The 18,367-nt window shown below is 37.9% G+C and overlaps 1 protein-coding gene across 1 annotated transcript in view; it reads right to left on the bottom strand.

Moving 5' to 3' along the window:
* tll1 (tolloid-like 1) overlaps window positions 1–18,367 on the bottom strand; it is a 69,301-nt gene that overhangs the window by 16,632 nt on the left and 34,302 nt on the right. Inside the window, exons 10-18 of the mRNA XM_059334378.1 lie at window positions 16,213–16,337; window positions 14,515–14,630; window positions 14,181–14,283; window positions 13,434–13,550; window positions 12,482–12,627; window positions 9,434–9,629; window positions 9,183–9,308; window positions 7,802–7,962; window positions 7,532–7,712 (exon numbers count right to left, since the gene is read on the bottom strand). Coding sequence (XP_059190361.1) covers window positions 7,532–7,712; window positions 7,802–7,962; window positions 9,183–9,308; window positions 9,434–9,629; window positions 12,482–12,627; window positions 13,434–13,550; window positions 14,181–14,283; window positions 14,515–14,630; window positions 16,213–16,337 — 1,271 coding nt within the window. The remainder of the gene's footprint in view (window positions 1–7,531; window positions 7,713–7,801; window positions 7,963–9,182; window positions 9,309–9,433; window positions 9,630–12,481; window positions 12,628–13,433; window positions 13,551–14,180; window positions 14,284–14,514; window positions 14,631–16,212; window positions 16,338–18,367) is intronic.

The raw sequence follows: 18,367 nt of genomic DNA, 5'->3' as shown, positions 1-18,367 counted from the left end.
AAATGGAAAGAAATAACTGTTATAAATTTTTGGTAACAGGGAGCAGCTGTAGATGGCCTGAAGAGCCTCATGTGGCTCTGGAGCCGCAGGCTGCCTGCTCTGAATCATCACTTATGACCCAGTAGAAGTGTGTGGCGGTGTCTGCTTTGGCCTGTATTTTCTCTTTACTTTTCATTTTGATGTATAGCACCCAGCCAATACCTGAGGTGCCATATAAACCAATTATTTGTATACAAACATTGACAATGTGCAATGGTTGCAAATAAAACAGACCACCAATAAGAACACTGTGATCATGAAGAAAACTAACTGGCAAAAGAGACAACTTTCTCACAAGACTGTTTCTTTAATTTACTGCTGAAGTTTGTTAGTGTGTTTCTGGTTCTGTTGGCCTGTAAAACTCTTTGTGCAGCTCCCGGGGTTTATGGTTATGGCTGCTCTGTGGTCAAACTCGACCTTGGCTCCGAGACGCCTCTGACTGTAACAGCTGTTTTCAGATCAGCTGCGCTCTCCTCGGGCCAGACCACCGCTGCTAAATCAGTTCGATGTGTTCACTCCAGCCAAACTGAGAAGCTGTGAAAATGTGATGAGAGCTTCTGTCGCCACGTTTAGATCATGGTTTACATCCTGTGAGCAAAAGATACTGGAGACCTACTTTCCTGTGATTTAACTTTAATATAAAAATGTTTGAGATAGAATCTGCTTATTTGATCACATTAAATATAATCTTTATGTGTATGTAATTCTAAATCAAGAGAATTTTGAATGAATCCAACACAATAGAATTAGTCTGTTTTTAATTGACACTTAACATTTCCTGTTAAGTTGTTATTAACTCAACTTGTAACGTAGTTAGATTTAATAAATAACATTGCGTGCAATCTGTTGCCTCAATTTTATTGAGTAGCTATTGTTTGTTTTATTTACAGTGTATATCTTAATATAGAGGGTTCACTTGTGTGGGTTAATGATGGGTTAAATGCAGAGTTTTAATTTCCCCATTGTGGGATTAATAAAGTAATTCATCTTTGAATAATTTGTTGTTTACTGCTGCAATATATTAAGGTTCTGAATGTTGCATTAATTCTGAATGTTTATTCATATTGAAACAGATATATCCCAGAAAATACAAACGATGTTAAAAGATGTTTACAGTGAAAATTTTCAAACCTCCTTCATTATTTCCAGATGTCTTGTCAAACATCTGTATATACATTTCCTCAAAATTCAGCCTGACATATTTAGTATCTTTGGAAGTTTAGTTCACCACGAGAACTTTAAACAAGGTTGTCTGTAAACTTTAACAACGTTTGGCTGCGCAGCGTGAGTTTATAACGACCGGCTGGCTGCTGCTTGTTAGGAGGTTAAAAGGTTTGAATATCTGTCGCCTCAAAACAAAAACAGGAAGAACACAACTGAGGTGTTTTTCTCGCTCGTTATTTCTCCCTCATCCTTTAATTTGTGGCTTCTTCCTAACACATGGCTTCTCCCTGGTGTGGCGGGCTGAACACAAAGCCTATTTTAGTGATGCTGCATGAACACTGCAGGATCACAGGGTGGAGGTGGAGGTGGAGGTGGAAGGAGCAGGGGAGACTCGTGGAGGAGGAAGCAGTCGAAATGTTACGCTGAAGTTGCCTTTTGAAACAGTTTTGCCATTTCCCTTTTAATTACCATAAAGGTTAAGGGTAAGAAAAGAGAAATTTTCTTTGGGACTCCCAAAATATGTGGCATTTCACCCAGATGGTTGCAGTGTTGCAGGACATAGCAATATATCAAGCACCTTTGGACGAATTAAGATCCAAAATCTTGAATTATTTTGGTTTGATGACAATGAGAAGCTGGACAAAGTGGCCAGAATTACAGGCTGGTTTTATTTCTAAAGCTTGGAAAATGTAGGCAAATTAGCTGTATAATACATGCATATGATATTAGTTTATTTGATGCATGTCAAGTATAAAATCAAAGAGAATTTACTGTTCATGTTTTCCTATAATTTCTATATTTGAATATATTCATTTGCAAAAACATTGTAAAAAAACTGATTTAGTTTCCTAAATCATGTTTTTTGGCTGCAGTCAAGGGAAGATCGATCAAACTGCTGCTGGGAAATAATCAACCATTTTTAATTTTGCTCCACAGCTTGGTGTGAAGTCTCCAGTACGTTTAAGCTTGAGGTTAAGACAAATATTAGGTCAATAATCAACTTTTTAGATTAGGATTTAGCTGGTTTACTCAATGAGAAGACTTAATATGAGCAGATGAGAACACACAACTCATTGTGTGAAGCAGGATGTAAAGTATCGTCCCCAGGTGAAATACCAAGTTTTTAGGGAGTTTATTATTTACTTTATTTGATGCATGTCAAGTATAAAATCAAAGAGAATTTACTGTTCATGTTTTCCTATAATTTCTACATTTGAATATATTCATTTGCAAAAACAGTTTTAAAAAACTGATTTAGTTTCCTAAATCATGTTTTTTGGCTGCAGGTGGAGGTGGAGGTGGAAGGAGCAGGGGAGACTCGCTCTGTGTGGGGCGGCTGCCACGTTGACAACAGCCACGGTGTCAGAGACAGAAACAGAAACAGAGAGGTGGGGATTTACAGACGGCCGCACAGGAAGATGTAGCGAGTGTAAGGGAGAGTGTGTGAGACAGAGCGGAGTGTGTTTGTGACGGTGAGTGAGAGACAGATTCCTATAAAGAGATGTGAGATTAGACACAGACGCCGAGTCTCACCTCAACTCAAGAGCTTGTGAATCAAACTAGATCTGCTTTTAATGAAACCACTAAATCCTCCTCTCCCTCTGTGTGTGTGTGTGTGTGTGTGTGTGTGTGTGTGTTTGTCTGTGTCTGATGTGGTATTACGGTGCTATTGTGGGCTCAGTCTCACCCTATCACAGGCTAAGAAGCTTTGCGGTTGATGCTGCACAGTGTTCATTGTAGCCTCCTGCAGGTCAAGCACACAATGTCCACATGCACACACACATGCACGCTCACACACATGCACACGTGCACACTCACATGGATTAGTAGTGTGTGGGAGGCCGAAGGGACCTCCCTAAAGCTGCTGGATCTTCGCCAACCAAAAGCCTCTGACAATAGAAGAGCCACTCACACATTGACTTTCAACACACACACGTTATCTATATGTGAGTAGGTAATTTCTCTGTGAAGCCACGCTCCGCTGAGCGCTTTAACTTCCAGGTGTTCTGTTAATTTTGACGAGCTCATCCAGTTGACAGCTTAACTTCCTCTCGTGGAGGAGGAAGCAGTCGAAATGTTACGCTGAAGTTGCCTTTTGAAACAGTTTTGCCATTTCCCTTTTAATTACCATAAAGGTTAAGGGTAAGAAAAGAGAAATTTTCTTTGGGACTCCCAAAATATGTGGCATTTCACCCAGATGGTTGCAGTGTTGCAGGACATGGCAATATATAATTTGTCTCTGAGTGCATGCACCTTTGTACGAATTAAGATCCAAAATCTTGAATTATTTTGGTTTGATGACAATGAGAAGCTGGACAAAGTGGCCAGAATTACAGGCTGGTTTTATTTCTAAAGCTTGGAAAATGTAGGCAAATTAGCTGGATAATACATGCATATTATATTAGTTTATTTGATGCATGTCAAGTATAAAATCAAAGAGAATTTACTGTTCATGTTTTCCTACAATTTCTATATTTGAATATATTCATTTGCTTGGTTTGGTTTCCAAAATCATGTTTTTTGGCGGCAGTCAAGGGAAGATCGATCAAACTGCTGCTGGGAAATAATCAACCATTTTTGATTTTGCTCCACAGCTTGGTGTGAAGTCTCCAGTACATTTAATCTTGAGGTTAAGACAAATATTAGGTCAATAATCAATTTTTTAGATTAGGATTTAGCTGGTTTACTCAATGAGAAGACTTAATATGAGCAGATGAGAACACACAACTCATTGTGTGAAGCAGGATGTAAAGTATCGCCCCAGGTGAAATACCAAGTTTTTAGGGAGTCAGTTTTTTCTGGACAACTTCATAAAATTGTTATTATCTAATGTTAACATCCAACAAATTCATCCCTGCAAAACCGCAACGAGGGGACATTTGTTGTGTTTTTACAGGGGAATCAAAGCTGTGTCCCAATTCCATCCTACACACTACAGTTGTATCTCTAAATGGGTTACAAGTGTGTAAAGTAACAACAATTAAGCAATAATACGCAGAGTTACTATGTTCATTTTAGTTTTGAGTGTTGTGGTAATGACACTTTTGGCCTATGATGCAATGCAGAACAGAGAAGAAGAACTGTCATACAGCTCAAACAAATTAAAATTTAATTTAATTTGAAATATACATAAATAGTGGGAAGTTGTGACATTTCTGGAACACATCAGACAATAAAGTTATCATTAATTAATTTGGGAGGAATATGAAACTGGCAGTTGCAGTCTAACTGACGTCTTTTGATCCAAATCACTACTTATTTCCTTTAACTACAGTACAGTACAATAATATATTGTGTATCTAATGCAAATAAAAATAGGGAAACAACATATATAAATATCACACGATGGAAGATGTTTGCAAAGTCATAAAAATGATTATGATCATTATTATATAATGATTATGATATCCAAAGCAATGACCTGTGTTCCACTTTTATGTGAGGTCGTTAGACCAAACCAAAAAGAAAGGTCCAAAGGTTTTATTTTAGTTTTTAATTCAATTTTGCATCGAATCATTACTTCAATTCCACAGTACGACTGCAATTTAAGATTTTTTTAAATTCATGATTAATATGTTGATTATTTTATGGTTAAATCGACGTCGTTTGGTCCATAAAATGTCAAAAAATGGTTCCAAAAAAACAAGTTGATGTCCTCAAATGTCCTGTTTGTCCACAACTGAAAGACATTCAGTTTACTGTCATAGAGGAGTAAATAAATGAGTGAATAATAATATTTAACAAGCTGTACAAAAAAGATTTTGAACATTTTTTCACCTCAAAAAATGACTATCCATTACCAATTAATTGATTAGTAATAAGTGTATTGTATAGATGTTATTCTCAGTTTTCTAAACATTTATATATCGTAGAGTGTTGATTTTATGTTGATTTTATGATTTTATGATTTTTTGTTTTTATTGTATTCATGCATATTTTATTTTATTTATTTTTATCCCATTTTTAATTTATTTTATCTTATTGCATCTTACTGTTCTATTGTTAACTACATCTCTTTGTATTGTGTTATGTATTTATTGTTTGTGCAGCACTTTGGAAACCTTGTGTTTGCTAAAATTGTACTATATAAATAAAGTGGATTGGATTGGATTGGATTTGTACATACTAATAGTTATATGTGGCATGGAATTGGGACAAAGCACATGTTTCCCTCTGGAGGAGAATGGATTGAACGATGATCAATTAATAAAAGGATCCATCCATTCCCTCGTCACACGGTCGACCAGAGCCAATCAGAGATGCCGATTGTGAGGTCATGTTACCTCTGACCTTTGGTGAGGTTGCCAGCTTGTTGTTGAAATGGCCACGGGTGGGAGAGCGGGCGCGCTTTATGTCCTGGCATGACTCAAACACAATCATACGCTCGGGACACAGAGCCAGCCTTTCTGAGGGAGAGAGGGCAGAGTGCAGGAGGCCTGAGAGCTGCTGGAGCCTCAGAAGACACAGCAGGACACACAGACAGACACAGCTCATGAAAACAGAGGGGTGTGCACACACAACATGTTTACACAAATACTAAAGACATGCAAGCGGACAAACACACACATAAAACTCAATGAGGGTGGGCAGATCAGGAATCAGGAGTGGAAAAAGTGCACATCTACATTCTGCACAGTGCTTACTGCAGCACGTAGTAATATTACTACGCAGTTGTTGTATTTACTGGCTTTTTCAAGAAACAAAATAGTTCAAGTCAAGTTTCTGATATGCAGGAGGGCCAGTGTCTTGTTGTAGAATGGGTGACCTTTAGTGTACACATACACTGTAAATTGTAATAAGTTCACTTTACTTTAAAAAAGTTAGGAAACCGATTGCCTCAAAATCTCCAAGTAAAGTAGCTAATTCATTTCAAGGTGTCATAGCTAAAAATAACTGTGTTTAGACAACTCAGATAATGGCAGTAAACTTGAGTATAGTTAACTCAAAATCATTAGTTAGGTTACTTACTTACGCTCTGAATTGTTGAGTACCCTCAACAATGTATGTAACCACACTTGAGAATCCCTGTATTTAAGGTAAACTTAAATAGTTTTCAGCCTGGACCCCATTTTCCATGTATTTGTGTTCAGAACAAAAAAAGTTTAATTATTAAACTTTGTTTTCCATTCAAACTGTTGTCTTTTGTCTCTTCGTTTCAATAACTTATCACTTTTGGTTCAGCTTACTTGAACATATCAAGGCAATTGGTTTCCTGATATTTTGCTAGTAATGTGAACACTTAAATTTGTAAGGATATCTTATTTTTATGAGTACTGCCTAATTAAGATAACTCACAAGTTTAAGTAGTCAAAATTGACATGCTATAGTCAACCTAACTAATGATTTTGAGTTAACTATACTCCAGTTTACTGCCATTATCTGAGTTGTCTAAACACAGTTATTAGCTATGACACCTTGAAATGAATTAGCTACTTTACTTGGAGATTTTGAGGCAATCGGTTTCCCAACTTTTTTTAAGTAAAGTGAACTTATTACAATTTACAGTGTAGTTTTGTGGAGTAAAACCTTGTAATTTTTTGACCCGACTAGAACTACAACACCGGAGCTCGGGAAGTAAGCCAATAGCTCTGCATCCACTACACTACTGGCAAGTATTTCAATGGACTTGATGTCTAAAACCCTGAACTATTCTTTTAACTGTCTTTGATATTTACAATGACAATTGGCCTCAACATTTTGCATTGTAACCTTTGCATTCCCTTACTTTATATACATGGTCACTCATAAAGTAGGAATACTTTTTTTTTTTTTTACCTCTTTCCATGAAATGATTGTGACAATGTGATTTATTCTTGACAGATATATATGTATATCTTCTCAAAGCGTTATTAATCAATTTCTTCCAAACGTATCGAAATTAACAGAGGATTGTGTCTGAAAACAAAATTGTTCCAACTTTATGGGCAACATTGTACAGAGTCATGGAAAAAATGATTAGACCATAGAACATACAATTCATTAGTGAAAAATGGCACGACACTTACAACTAGCTCTCTGTTTCTGTCTGTCTGTCTCTCTCTCTTTCTCTCTCTCTCTTTCTCTCTCTCTCTCTCTCTCTCTCTCTCTCTCTCTCTCTCTCTCACCAACTGTGACATTTGCTGCATATTATACCTTTAACTACAATGCATTTTGGCTGTGAGCCCGTTCCAAACTGAAAACATCCACATTGGATGCTCCTCAAACTTCTCTGGCAGCACAATTAACTTCTTCATCTGTAAGTTCCAAACAAAACACACTGCTCTGCCCACCTCTGTCACACACACACACACACACACACACATGCACAAGTGTAACACACGTGACTTACCTGAGAAGAAGTGAGCTTTGAAGCCTTTCTTGGAGACTGTGTTGTCAGACTTGAACTCAATCCTCATGTTGTTGTACTGAGAGGTGATGACCTCGGGGACCTCGGTGCCACAGTATTTACCGTGCAGCTTAGAGTCGGATGAAAGGCCGCTGCGCACCTCCACGTAGTCGTATTTACACACCTAAACACACAAATAATCCTCTTTTAACAAATACTACAAGGTGGCTAATGCTCCTGTGTTATCACCAGAAAACACACACACACACTCACTTCATTTCCTTCCAACTCGAAGGCCTCAAACTGCATGGAGATGCGGTACTGAGTGGGCGCCACCACCTGCCACACACAGTTCTTGTTGGGTGGATACTCTTTAGGCCAACCGGGAGTGCTGATGGTCCCGTTCAACTTAGAGAGGAGACCGCCACACGCCGCTGGAAAAGCACACAAATAATTCAGACATGCACGCCAAGACAAATGATATATGTGTTTACATGTTTTACAAGCCACAAGGACGGAATTACATGTCAAAAAAAGGAGCTTTCAAGATGGCTTTATTTAACATCGTGGTGGGATTTCCATGAACCCAACAAACTGCATCATACATTAGCAGGCGGTGGTTAATCTGGTCAATGCTTATTCATTTTTTTTGCTTTTTCAAATGCTTATTAAAGTTGTGCATTGTTGTGTTCCAACTGGAACAAATCCACACTTTTTGTTGACATGTAAAGAAACAAAGACATCATGTTTGAGTTTAAGTGGCTGGTTTTCTGCAATGAGGAGAATTTACCACCACATTTATGATGAACACAGTTCTTCACTGCATTTGTTTTAGTCAAAGGAAGATTTAGTTTCTGCTATGATGTAGTTAAGGATGCAGACTCTGCTTCTACTGATGATTCCACTGGGAATATTCGTCATAGATTCACCCGATTCAGCTCAAAGGAAAAGTGAAATATGTGTGGAAAGTCTTCATTACTAATGTTTGCTGATTTAAAGGGGAAGAAGGTAACATGACCATAACACCTGTACAGTTCATCACAGCACTTCCCCCACACCCAAACACAATAATTCACTATGCAGTGTTAGTTCTCCTGATCATATTTATTACTGTTGTACTTGACCGTTTTTTAACCGAATATTTCTCCAACATTTTCTTCTTTTTAAGGAGCCCAGCTGTCACTGTAATTGCATATATAGTCTGCAGATGTTTTGTATATATTTTCAATACTTTTTGAAAATCCACTTTCCACTCTTTCCCACACATTAATTCACTGGGGATGCCAAAGTAACTACTGCTCTTCAAAGAAATAGAGCGAAAACCACAATTTGGATATTTCACCAGCGTGGCTTTTTCTCTCTCTCTGTGACTCAGAAGTGGTCTGTTCGGTTGTTTCAGTATGTGGGTCATTACGGGTAGTTAATCTATTTCGTGGGATTAAAAAGGACCTTCACAGCATTTGTGGCATCGGAACAGTGAGGCATGTGGCTTTGTGTCAGAAAGATGTTTTTTCCTGTTGATGGAGGCTGCTCGGATGTTTTTTTTCTGATGAGTCCGACTCATATCCTACAGAAACACGCAGCAGCATACAAAGGAATGCACATACCAACATGAATTCAGCACACACACACACACACACACACACACAGTTACCTTCACAGCTCTTCTTGTCAGGAGCGAGCTCGTAGCCCGGGTCACAGGCACACTTGAAGCTGCCGAGAGTGTTTACACACCTCTGTTCACATCCACCATTGTCTGGCTTGGCACACTCATCCTCCTCTGGAAAACACACACGTCAGCGCACATTTATTTTCACACACATGAAGAATGCTTTGGTTAAAAAGCCATGTGACATAAAAACAATCAACACACACACACACACACACACAGATACACACACACACCTTTGAAAAAGTTAGCAGCAAAGCCGGCCTTGTTAACCGTCCCGTCTGAAACAAACTTCATCCACAGTGTGTGTGAGGTGGAGCGCACGTCCTCGGGTTTATCGTAACCACAGAAGCGACCAATCAGAGGGCTCGTCTCCAGAGGGCCGTCTCGGACCTCCAGGTAGTCGTAAGCACAGCTGTCATGTCTCTCGATCTACAAAAACATTCGTGCAGGTTCACACAAACACACAGTGAGATTCTGTCACCATGAAATATCTTAAAGTCTCATTGAAGTAAAAGGACAAAACATTTTCCCAGTTTTAATCCTGTTGTTGTGTTAATTGTTTATTTGTCTCTTGACATATGTCAAATATATTTCACTGTCATTAATAGAAGATGAACTTAAAGATCTCACTGGAAAACTCTAGATTTAAACTCGGCTGATCCTTCTGTGCTTTCGAACTAGCTCTTACAAACATACGACTCTTTTGCAAGATTACTGTAAACATGTTGTGGTATAACATATCTTGAAAAATATAATTATGAAATATAAATTGATTTAATAAGAAGATAAAGAACTGTTATATCTTGTGGTATCCTTATGTCGTACAGTATATTCCAGACTTTAAAGCACAGGTGCCCAGCCATTCCAGTGTTTTATACGCCTTCAATTGTTCAGTTGTTTCTAGGACACAAAATGCCCAGTTGGCTTTTTACCCAGCTATACTGTTGTACATGTAGATGCGCCACGATTGAGATCTATATGATTTTGAGCATTATTAGAAGATTTTGTTATTTTTTTGCTGTGGAATTTTTTGATAAGAATGTGTCCCAAGATTCTTACCAAAGTCTTGTGTAGAAGTTTTCTAGATGTCTCCTCCTCCTTTTCTTTATCTCTGTTCCTCTAACATATTAATATTTTTGGAATAATATCACCTTTACAATAAAAGTAAATGTGACAACTTTAAGAAAAAAAATAAATAAATAAAAAAATTATATATATATATATATATATATATATATATATATATATATATATATATATATTTCACTATATATACTTAAATATCACTCAACCCTGTTTTTTCTGTAAATCCAAGTAAAACTGTTTCAAATGTTTGAAAACGTATCCAGCACTCAGGGGCTTTTATTTACATTCTATTCTATTCTTGTGTTATATATATTCTCCTTCTTGTATTCTAGTATGTTCTTACTACTATCTTATCGTATTGTTGTGTAGAATTTTAACCTGAAACTGTTTGTACATAGCACTTCTAAATATTTTTCCATATAATTAATTATAAATATTTCTATTGCATCTGTAAGTGAGCTCCTGTGACATTTCATTGTACTTGTAACTGAAAAAGATATTTTATCTTACAAAAATATATCCAATCAAATGAGACTTTGGGTGACAGGAGTCTATAAAACCAAACTTTACCATTTGTGGGTCATAGTTGCTACCTGATTATGTAATATGGAAAGAAATAAAAGAGATGCATTTGGATATCACTCTGCAAAGTTTAACTTTCATCTGTCCTACTGATTTAACAACAGGTGTGGAGCCATAACTGTGTCCATATTAGCTTTTCAAATGCAAAGATTTTGATTTAAACCCTCTGTACAACACTAAATTATACATTTTCACTGGGAAATAGGTCACAGTACAGAAGCTAAAGATGCTCTAACTTCTGTTTAGAGGGACGATTTTAAACAGTGGCGGTCCTACACAGGGGCCTCCAGGGGCCACTGCCCCTGTGAAGAAGCCTTTGGCCCCTGCTGTGGCCCCTGTGTCAAATTAATAATAAAGTGATGAAAAACGATGAATGACAGAACAATTCTTACCTATTTTTTGTTCAAACAATACTTCGTTGTAGACAAAAGGAACCCAGAATATGTACATTGTTTCATAGTTTAATTGTTCAATAAAAGCTTGTGTATATATAAAATAAGATCATTATTACTGTCCTGCACTTCCAAAATATAAAAAAAGTAATTGTGCACAAAAATAATTGCTATTGTTGGTAAGTCTCATTGTTTCAATGTATTTGTATCTTCCAAATATACTTAAATGAGATGTTTAAATAAGCTAAAATGAACCTGGTCTCACAGAAATCCGTGAAATAGCCACGGATTTCGCTTAACTCAAAATCCGTGGAATAGCCACGGAATCACTCAAATTTCCGTGAAACTGACAGATTTTGCTACAATGCAAGTTAATGACAGTCATATCCCGTGGCTATTGGTTTGTTCCAAGTCACGTGACTTTCAAGGTCCCAGCGGTCAGAACAAAAAACATGGTTCTCTCATTTTTAGTGAAAAATCAATATTTTGACTTAGTTTCTGCATAAAAATGGATTTTGATCACATTTCTAGCGAGAAATATATGTTTTATTTTCTAAATATTCACTCAGTGAATGTACATAATCACTTTGTATGTTGGAATAGCCACGGGATATGACTGTCATTAACTTGCATTGTAGCGAAATCCGTGTCGGTTTCACGGAAATTTGAGTGATTCCGTGGCTATTCCACGGATTTTGAGTTAAGCGAAATCCGTGGCTATTTCACGGATTTCTGTGAGACCATGTTGGCTAAAATAAGGGTTTTGAATGCTTAAATATCATCTTTGCCGTTTTTAATGTGCCCCTCTGATTAAACACTGGCCCCTGCTTGGCCCCCACAGTAAAACTGGTCTAGAACCGCCACTGATTTTAAACGTGGTTGATCTTTGCTCCTGTGTTACGATGACCTTTGACCTTACAAGAGTGAAGTGAGGTTGGAGACAGATTGAGTCATCTAGTGCCCTGACATTTTAACAGCACTAAACTAATCCTCAACAGCTCGGTGTCTCTGTACACACACGCACACACACACGAACACACACGCACACACGCACACACATGCACCACTAACATTATTAACTTCCTAGCAGCTATACGAGCGTGAAATTTGACCCAGACATTCCTGAGCACACGCACACATTCAGATGGGGGAGGAAATGAGAGAAACACACACACAAACATGAGCACAAACACACACACACACACACAAAGAGTGACTCACCTCGAAGGCCTGGAAGCTGAGCCCGACGTTGTATCCCTCGGACACAGTAATCCTCCACACACACTCTTTGGAGGGTCTGTAGTCATCAGGATAGTTGGGAGACTGAATCTGTCCTGAGTCTTTGGTGATTTCCCCTCCACAGATCGCTAAACGGAGGAGAAAGACAGACACAGAGAGACAGACAGAGAGAAAGAGAGACAGGACGAATTAACATTACCCCACTGACCACCTGAAACATTTGTCTATGTATCAATTATGCAAGAAAACATCTCACAAAAGTCACATTCAGTCATCACGTATGAAACCAGCCCTTGTTTCATGAGTACAGTTGGTAACGCTTTATATTAAGGTCCTTGTAATAACCATTAATTAACAAGTAATAAGGCCCTTGTAAGTCCTTACAAGATGCTTATTAACATTGTTGTGTGTTTATAAGCTTATATAAGTGTTTATATAACATTTTTAAGCACAGCCCATGTAAAAAGTCTATTTTGTTTTATTTTATTTATTTATTCTATTTTTATTTTCTATTTTTTATGTGTATGTATATATATATTTTGAGTTCCTTATTTTGCACCAATGGGAGTTGCACTCCAATTTCGTTGTATATATACAATGACAATAAAGGCTATTCTATTCTATTCTATTCTAATAATGGCATTACAAACACCCATGACCCACCCATTATGTCTTCACCATGCCTTTATGCCTCTTATTTTGTTTGCTTATTGATATTAAAATATACTTTATTGCTCATCTATTATAAGTTAACTATAAGTTAACTATGCTTTTTGCAACTACCGGATCTAAAGCGAGAACAATGCCTTATTACTTGTTAATTAATGGTTATTAAGGGCCTTATTATAAAGCGTTACCGTACAGTTTGTTTACAAGCTGTGTATTTATACACATGTATTCATTTATTTGTTTGTTTTTAAGGTAGACGAGTTACCTTCATAAATGGCAGCAAAGCCTTTTCCCACCCAGTTGCTGCTGCTGCGGAACTCGATCCACATCCTGCTGTCAGTGGAGATCAAGACGTCAGGAACTTTATCTCCACAAAACCTGCCTGTTAGAAACAAACACACACACACGCACGTACGCACACACACACACACACACACACACACACACACACACACACACACACACATAGAGAAACAAACCCTGTCAGAATCAAAACTTGAAATGTGATGTGATGAAAAACATGATAGGAATACAGACTAAATCTGTGTCTCTTTAATCTTGGTTCAAGTTTTGCTGCAAGGAGTATAATCTTTATTAAATTATTTGCTTTGCAAAAGTTTAATGAAAATAATTGTGTTTGGATTTCCCTGAGCCCACAAACGGATACAAGACACTTTGATAATGATGCAAAGGAATTTCCAGAATGTTTTTCTGATATTACTAACCTTTTTTTTTACTGTGTGAAAGCACAGATATGCTTTCATGTTTCCAGCACTCTGCTCTCCATAAAACTATTTGATAGATACTACATACAACTTAAATTGTTTTTGGGTGCCCTAAAATTCCTTTAAAGGAATACTTTACCCTTAAGATGACCATTTGCATATCAATTACTTGCCCTTTTTAACCTTGAAGCCTTTGTTTTTATTGCATGCCTGTACAGTGAATGAGGAATCCAAAAACAAAGTAAATCGTTGATGAAATGAGGTCATTGGGGGTCTCTGGATCTTACCGAGCAGCGGAGCTTTCCTCCAGTATCCATCCCGAACCTCAATGTAGTCGTACCAACACAGACTGCTTTTATACAGATCCATGGTGGTGAAGTTCAGAACAATCTGGAGGAGCAAAAAATACATATTTGTAACATATTTAATATAGATGTCTGCACCTCAGAGATCAGACGAGGAAAGAGGCATAATAGAGGAAGAGGGTGGTATCTGTAGTGTGAGGAAATAATCAATATACAGTCATTCTGTCAGCAGTCTCTTTTTGTCAGAGCATGCACATTCACTGCACTGCAGGGTGCTACTGTGTGTGTGTGTGTGTGTGTGTGTGTGTGTGTGCACCTTTTCTCCAGGTGTAACAGATATTCTCCAGACACAGTGTGTGTAAGAAGGGTATCCGTTGGGGTAACCAGGAGACGAGAAGTTGCCCGTTGACTCTTGCAGTGTCTCTCCGCACGCTGCAACACACACACACACACACGCACACACACGCACACACACACACACACACACACACATGCACGCACACACGCACACATGCACGCACACATGCACGCACACAAACACACACAGATGGAGTTACATTTTTGTGGTGAGTCCTGCTGCGTAATCCTTTCAGCTGTGTACTGATATTTATGATTGGTGCATTACTGCAGAACACATGGCTCTCATGTCTATTATTACTCTCCATCGTTCACAGCCAATTTACCAAAATAAATATACTACAGACTATTTTGTCAAAACAACAGCCTCATGCTATAATATCGAATCTTTCCATATGGAAACTGTTAGACGTGTATTTCCTATTCGGAAAACTGTAAAGGAATTAAAATTACCCTCCCAAACAAACTTGTGTTTCATGTTGCCTTTGGCTTGTTTTAGTTTGTGCATGTTGGAAGCTGCAGATGCGTGTGTGTATCCCTGTGAGTATCATCATACATGTGAGGTCCGACCACAGGCATTATGCCTTGTCACCATCTAACAGAATTAACTGAGTCATTTACTGTAATTGAACGCCACTGACAGACTGTAAATCTATCACAATGAAGACAACAAACTGTTACAGCTGGATGGGAATTCATGGAAGATTCTCACACAATATCCGCTCTCTTCATCCTTCATTCTTAGTTTAACGCAGACGATCCCTCGCAAAAGGAGGTTAGCCAAATGTGCCCCTCCTATCCCATCATGCATGCTGTTTTCCCCCCACAATGCCCTGGGGCTCTGTTCATCTGTCAGTAAATATGGTATCACTCAAATATGACCTTATAAGGTTGAAGTTGTATTTATTTCCAGCTGGGACACGCAGACACAGACACTCTTATTCTCGCTCCAGTATCGAAATGGCTTTAGTAGAGCAACATATATCTGGTAATATATGTGGAATTATTAACAAATATTAGCATATTTGTCGATAAACTGGACTTTAACAGAACAAAATGACTCAAAATGAATTAATATACACACAAAAATACTATGAAACAGAGACAGGTGAATACAAAAGACCAAAATGGCGATAAATATTGTTTAGTCTGTTTGCCTCAGTTACAGTAACTCGTGCGCACATGATGACCTAAAGAGTGAACCTGTCCTGGGGATGTGTGTGTGAGTGTGTGTGAGTGTGTGTGGGCCAAAACAGGGATGCCAGCATTTGTGATCATAAAGCATTGTGACATTTCCTCACAGCTCGGCTTGAGAGCATATCCAGATCACGTAGGAACAGTGCAACAGGGACCAGAGGGACGCCCTGAACAGCACGGGTGTGCGCAAGAACTGGTGTGAAGAGTGTGTGTGTGTGACGTGTGTGACGTGTGTGAGACCCCAAAAACACAGAGAGAGGGAAGTGTTACATGGAAAAACAAATTACTCAACCTCAGCTCTGAGCGTCAGAGCATGGAGGGGTGGAGATATTTTACGAAAAAGATAAAAAAGAGCAGAAAAACAGAGGTGGTCTTTTTTTTCCCAGGAACAACAATTCACACACACACACACACACACACACCCACACACACGGCGGTCTCATAGTAAATATATCAGTACCTGGACATCTATACAGCTTCCTTGCCTGTGCAATGTCTCCTTTACTGAGCCTGGTCCGCTGGCCAATAGCAGGCCGGACCCCGTTTTCATCTCTGGATGGAAGGATGGTGTCGAGGAACATCCCCCTGCAGGAAGGAAAAAAGAGATTTAAATGGGGGACACTAGGAATTATGCTGCTTTTCAGGTTCATGCTTGTATTTGGGTTACTAATGGAACATGTCTACATGTCTTAAAATTCAAAAAAACACGTTATTTTTCTCATACTGCCTGAAAAAGCCCAGTCTGCTCTGATTGGTCAGTCTTCAGCATCCACACTCTTGGTGTCTCTGCACCATCATTGCAGCTGATGAACAACTGTATCAGCAATGCAGCAGCACTTTCTACCTATATACAGTGGTAGAACGGTAAAAACGATTCAGATCCCTTAGTAAAAGTACTAATACCACACTGCAGAATAACTCGGCTACAATAAAAGTCCTGCATTCAAAACTTACTTCAGTTAGGCATCAAAATGTACATAAAGTATCTAAAATAAAAGTCCTCATTATTCAGAATAGCCCCACTCTGATTGTTATATATATATATATATATATATATATATATATTCCAAATATACTGTTGTATTATTATTTGATGCATTTACGTAAGCAGCATTTTACTGTTGTCCAGGTAGGGCTCATTTTAACTACTTAATATACTTTGTTAATACTTAATATACTTTTTTAATATAATATACTTTGAAATTAATCATGTTTTCATGTGAAATCTTGACCTGAAAAGTAACTAAAGCTGTCAGCAGAAAGTAGTAAAAAGTACAATATTTGCCCCTAAAATATGGTGAAGTAGAAGTATAAAGTTATATATATGGAAATACTCAAGTAAATTAATTTAGTTACATTCCACCACTGCCTGTATATGGTATGGGTTGCCTTTGAACCTTATGAAACAGTTTGTTTAAATGCACATTTTCTGAATACAGGTTGTGCCCATTGTATTTTGATACTTTTACAATATTAATTCTGCATCTAGACCTGCTTTATATTAAAAAGAAAAAACATGGAAATCTCTCTCTTTTTTACTGAATGGGGATGTTAACTCACATCATGCTCTGATTTCAAGGAAAACAAAAAACAGATTTCAACACACATAAATGTCATCTTCAAAACAATCTTGTGGTCTAAAAGCCAAAACTGATCACCCCACCAGTGTTTTCTTCGAATGTGTGAGTTGGAGGAGCTGAGTGGGGAATAGGAGGGGCTATGAGAGTAGGTATTTCAGAGATTAAGAAGCATCCTCATATTGAAAGCATGTAAAATGAACCCGTGGCTGCTCTCAGTGCCAAATAACTGGCTGATTTTAGATGGTTGAGAAAACATGGGAAGGGAGTTCATGATGAGTAAAATTTTCCGCTAGTTAAGTGGAAGTGATTATTTCCAATTTCTTCCACAAATAGTGTGCTATACAGGAACTGTAAATGTCCACAAAAGCAGAAGTCTGATTAGAAGTCAGATCATCTGAACTCAGTGGGTTTTTGTGACACAACATTGTGAAAATTCAGACTTTTCTCTGTAACGCTTTATAATAAGGTCCTTAATAACCATTAATTACCAAGTAATAAGGCATTGTTCTCGCTTTAGATCCGGTAGTTGCAAAAAGCATAGTTAACTTATAGTTAACTTATAATAGATGAGCAATAAAGTATATTTTAATATCAATAAGCAAACAAAATAAGATTAATAAAGGCATGGCAAAGACATAATGGGTGGGTCATGGGTGTTTGTAATGCCATTATTAACACTTATATAAGCTTATAAACACACAATAATGTTAATAAGCATCTTGTAAGGACTTACAAGGGCCTTATTACTTGTTAATTCATGGTTTTTACAAGGACCTTAGTATAAAGCGTTACCCTTTTCTCTTGTGTTTTGCCTTTTTTGAAGATTAGTGCTTCTTATCATCTTCATTTAAACCTGCAGTACTTGATATTTTGGCCACTTGCAGTGATCACATTTTGAGGTGATACAGCAAATTTGTTAGCAATCAGTTGCTTATTATTGGGTGGCTGTTGCTCTGGAGATAGCTCTCTAACGGTACTTGAACCCACAAGCTACTCCCGATGGGCAGGCCAGCACCATTCATGGCAATTCCACCA

Source organism: Centropristis striata, chromosome 1 (genome assembly GCF_030273125.1).
Source record: "Centropristis striata isolate RG_2023a ecotype Rhode Island chromosome 1, C.striata_1.0, whole genome shotgun sequence".
Lineage (NCBI taxonomy): Eukaryota > Metazoa > Chordata > Actinopteri > Perciformes > Serranidae > Centropristis > Centropristis striata.
The sequence above is the reverse complement of the archived record's forward strand: the minus strand, read 5'-3'. Positions and strand labels throughout refer to the sequence as shown.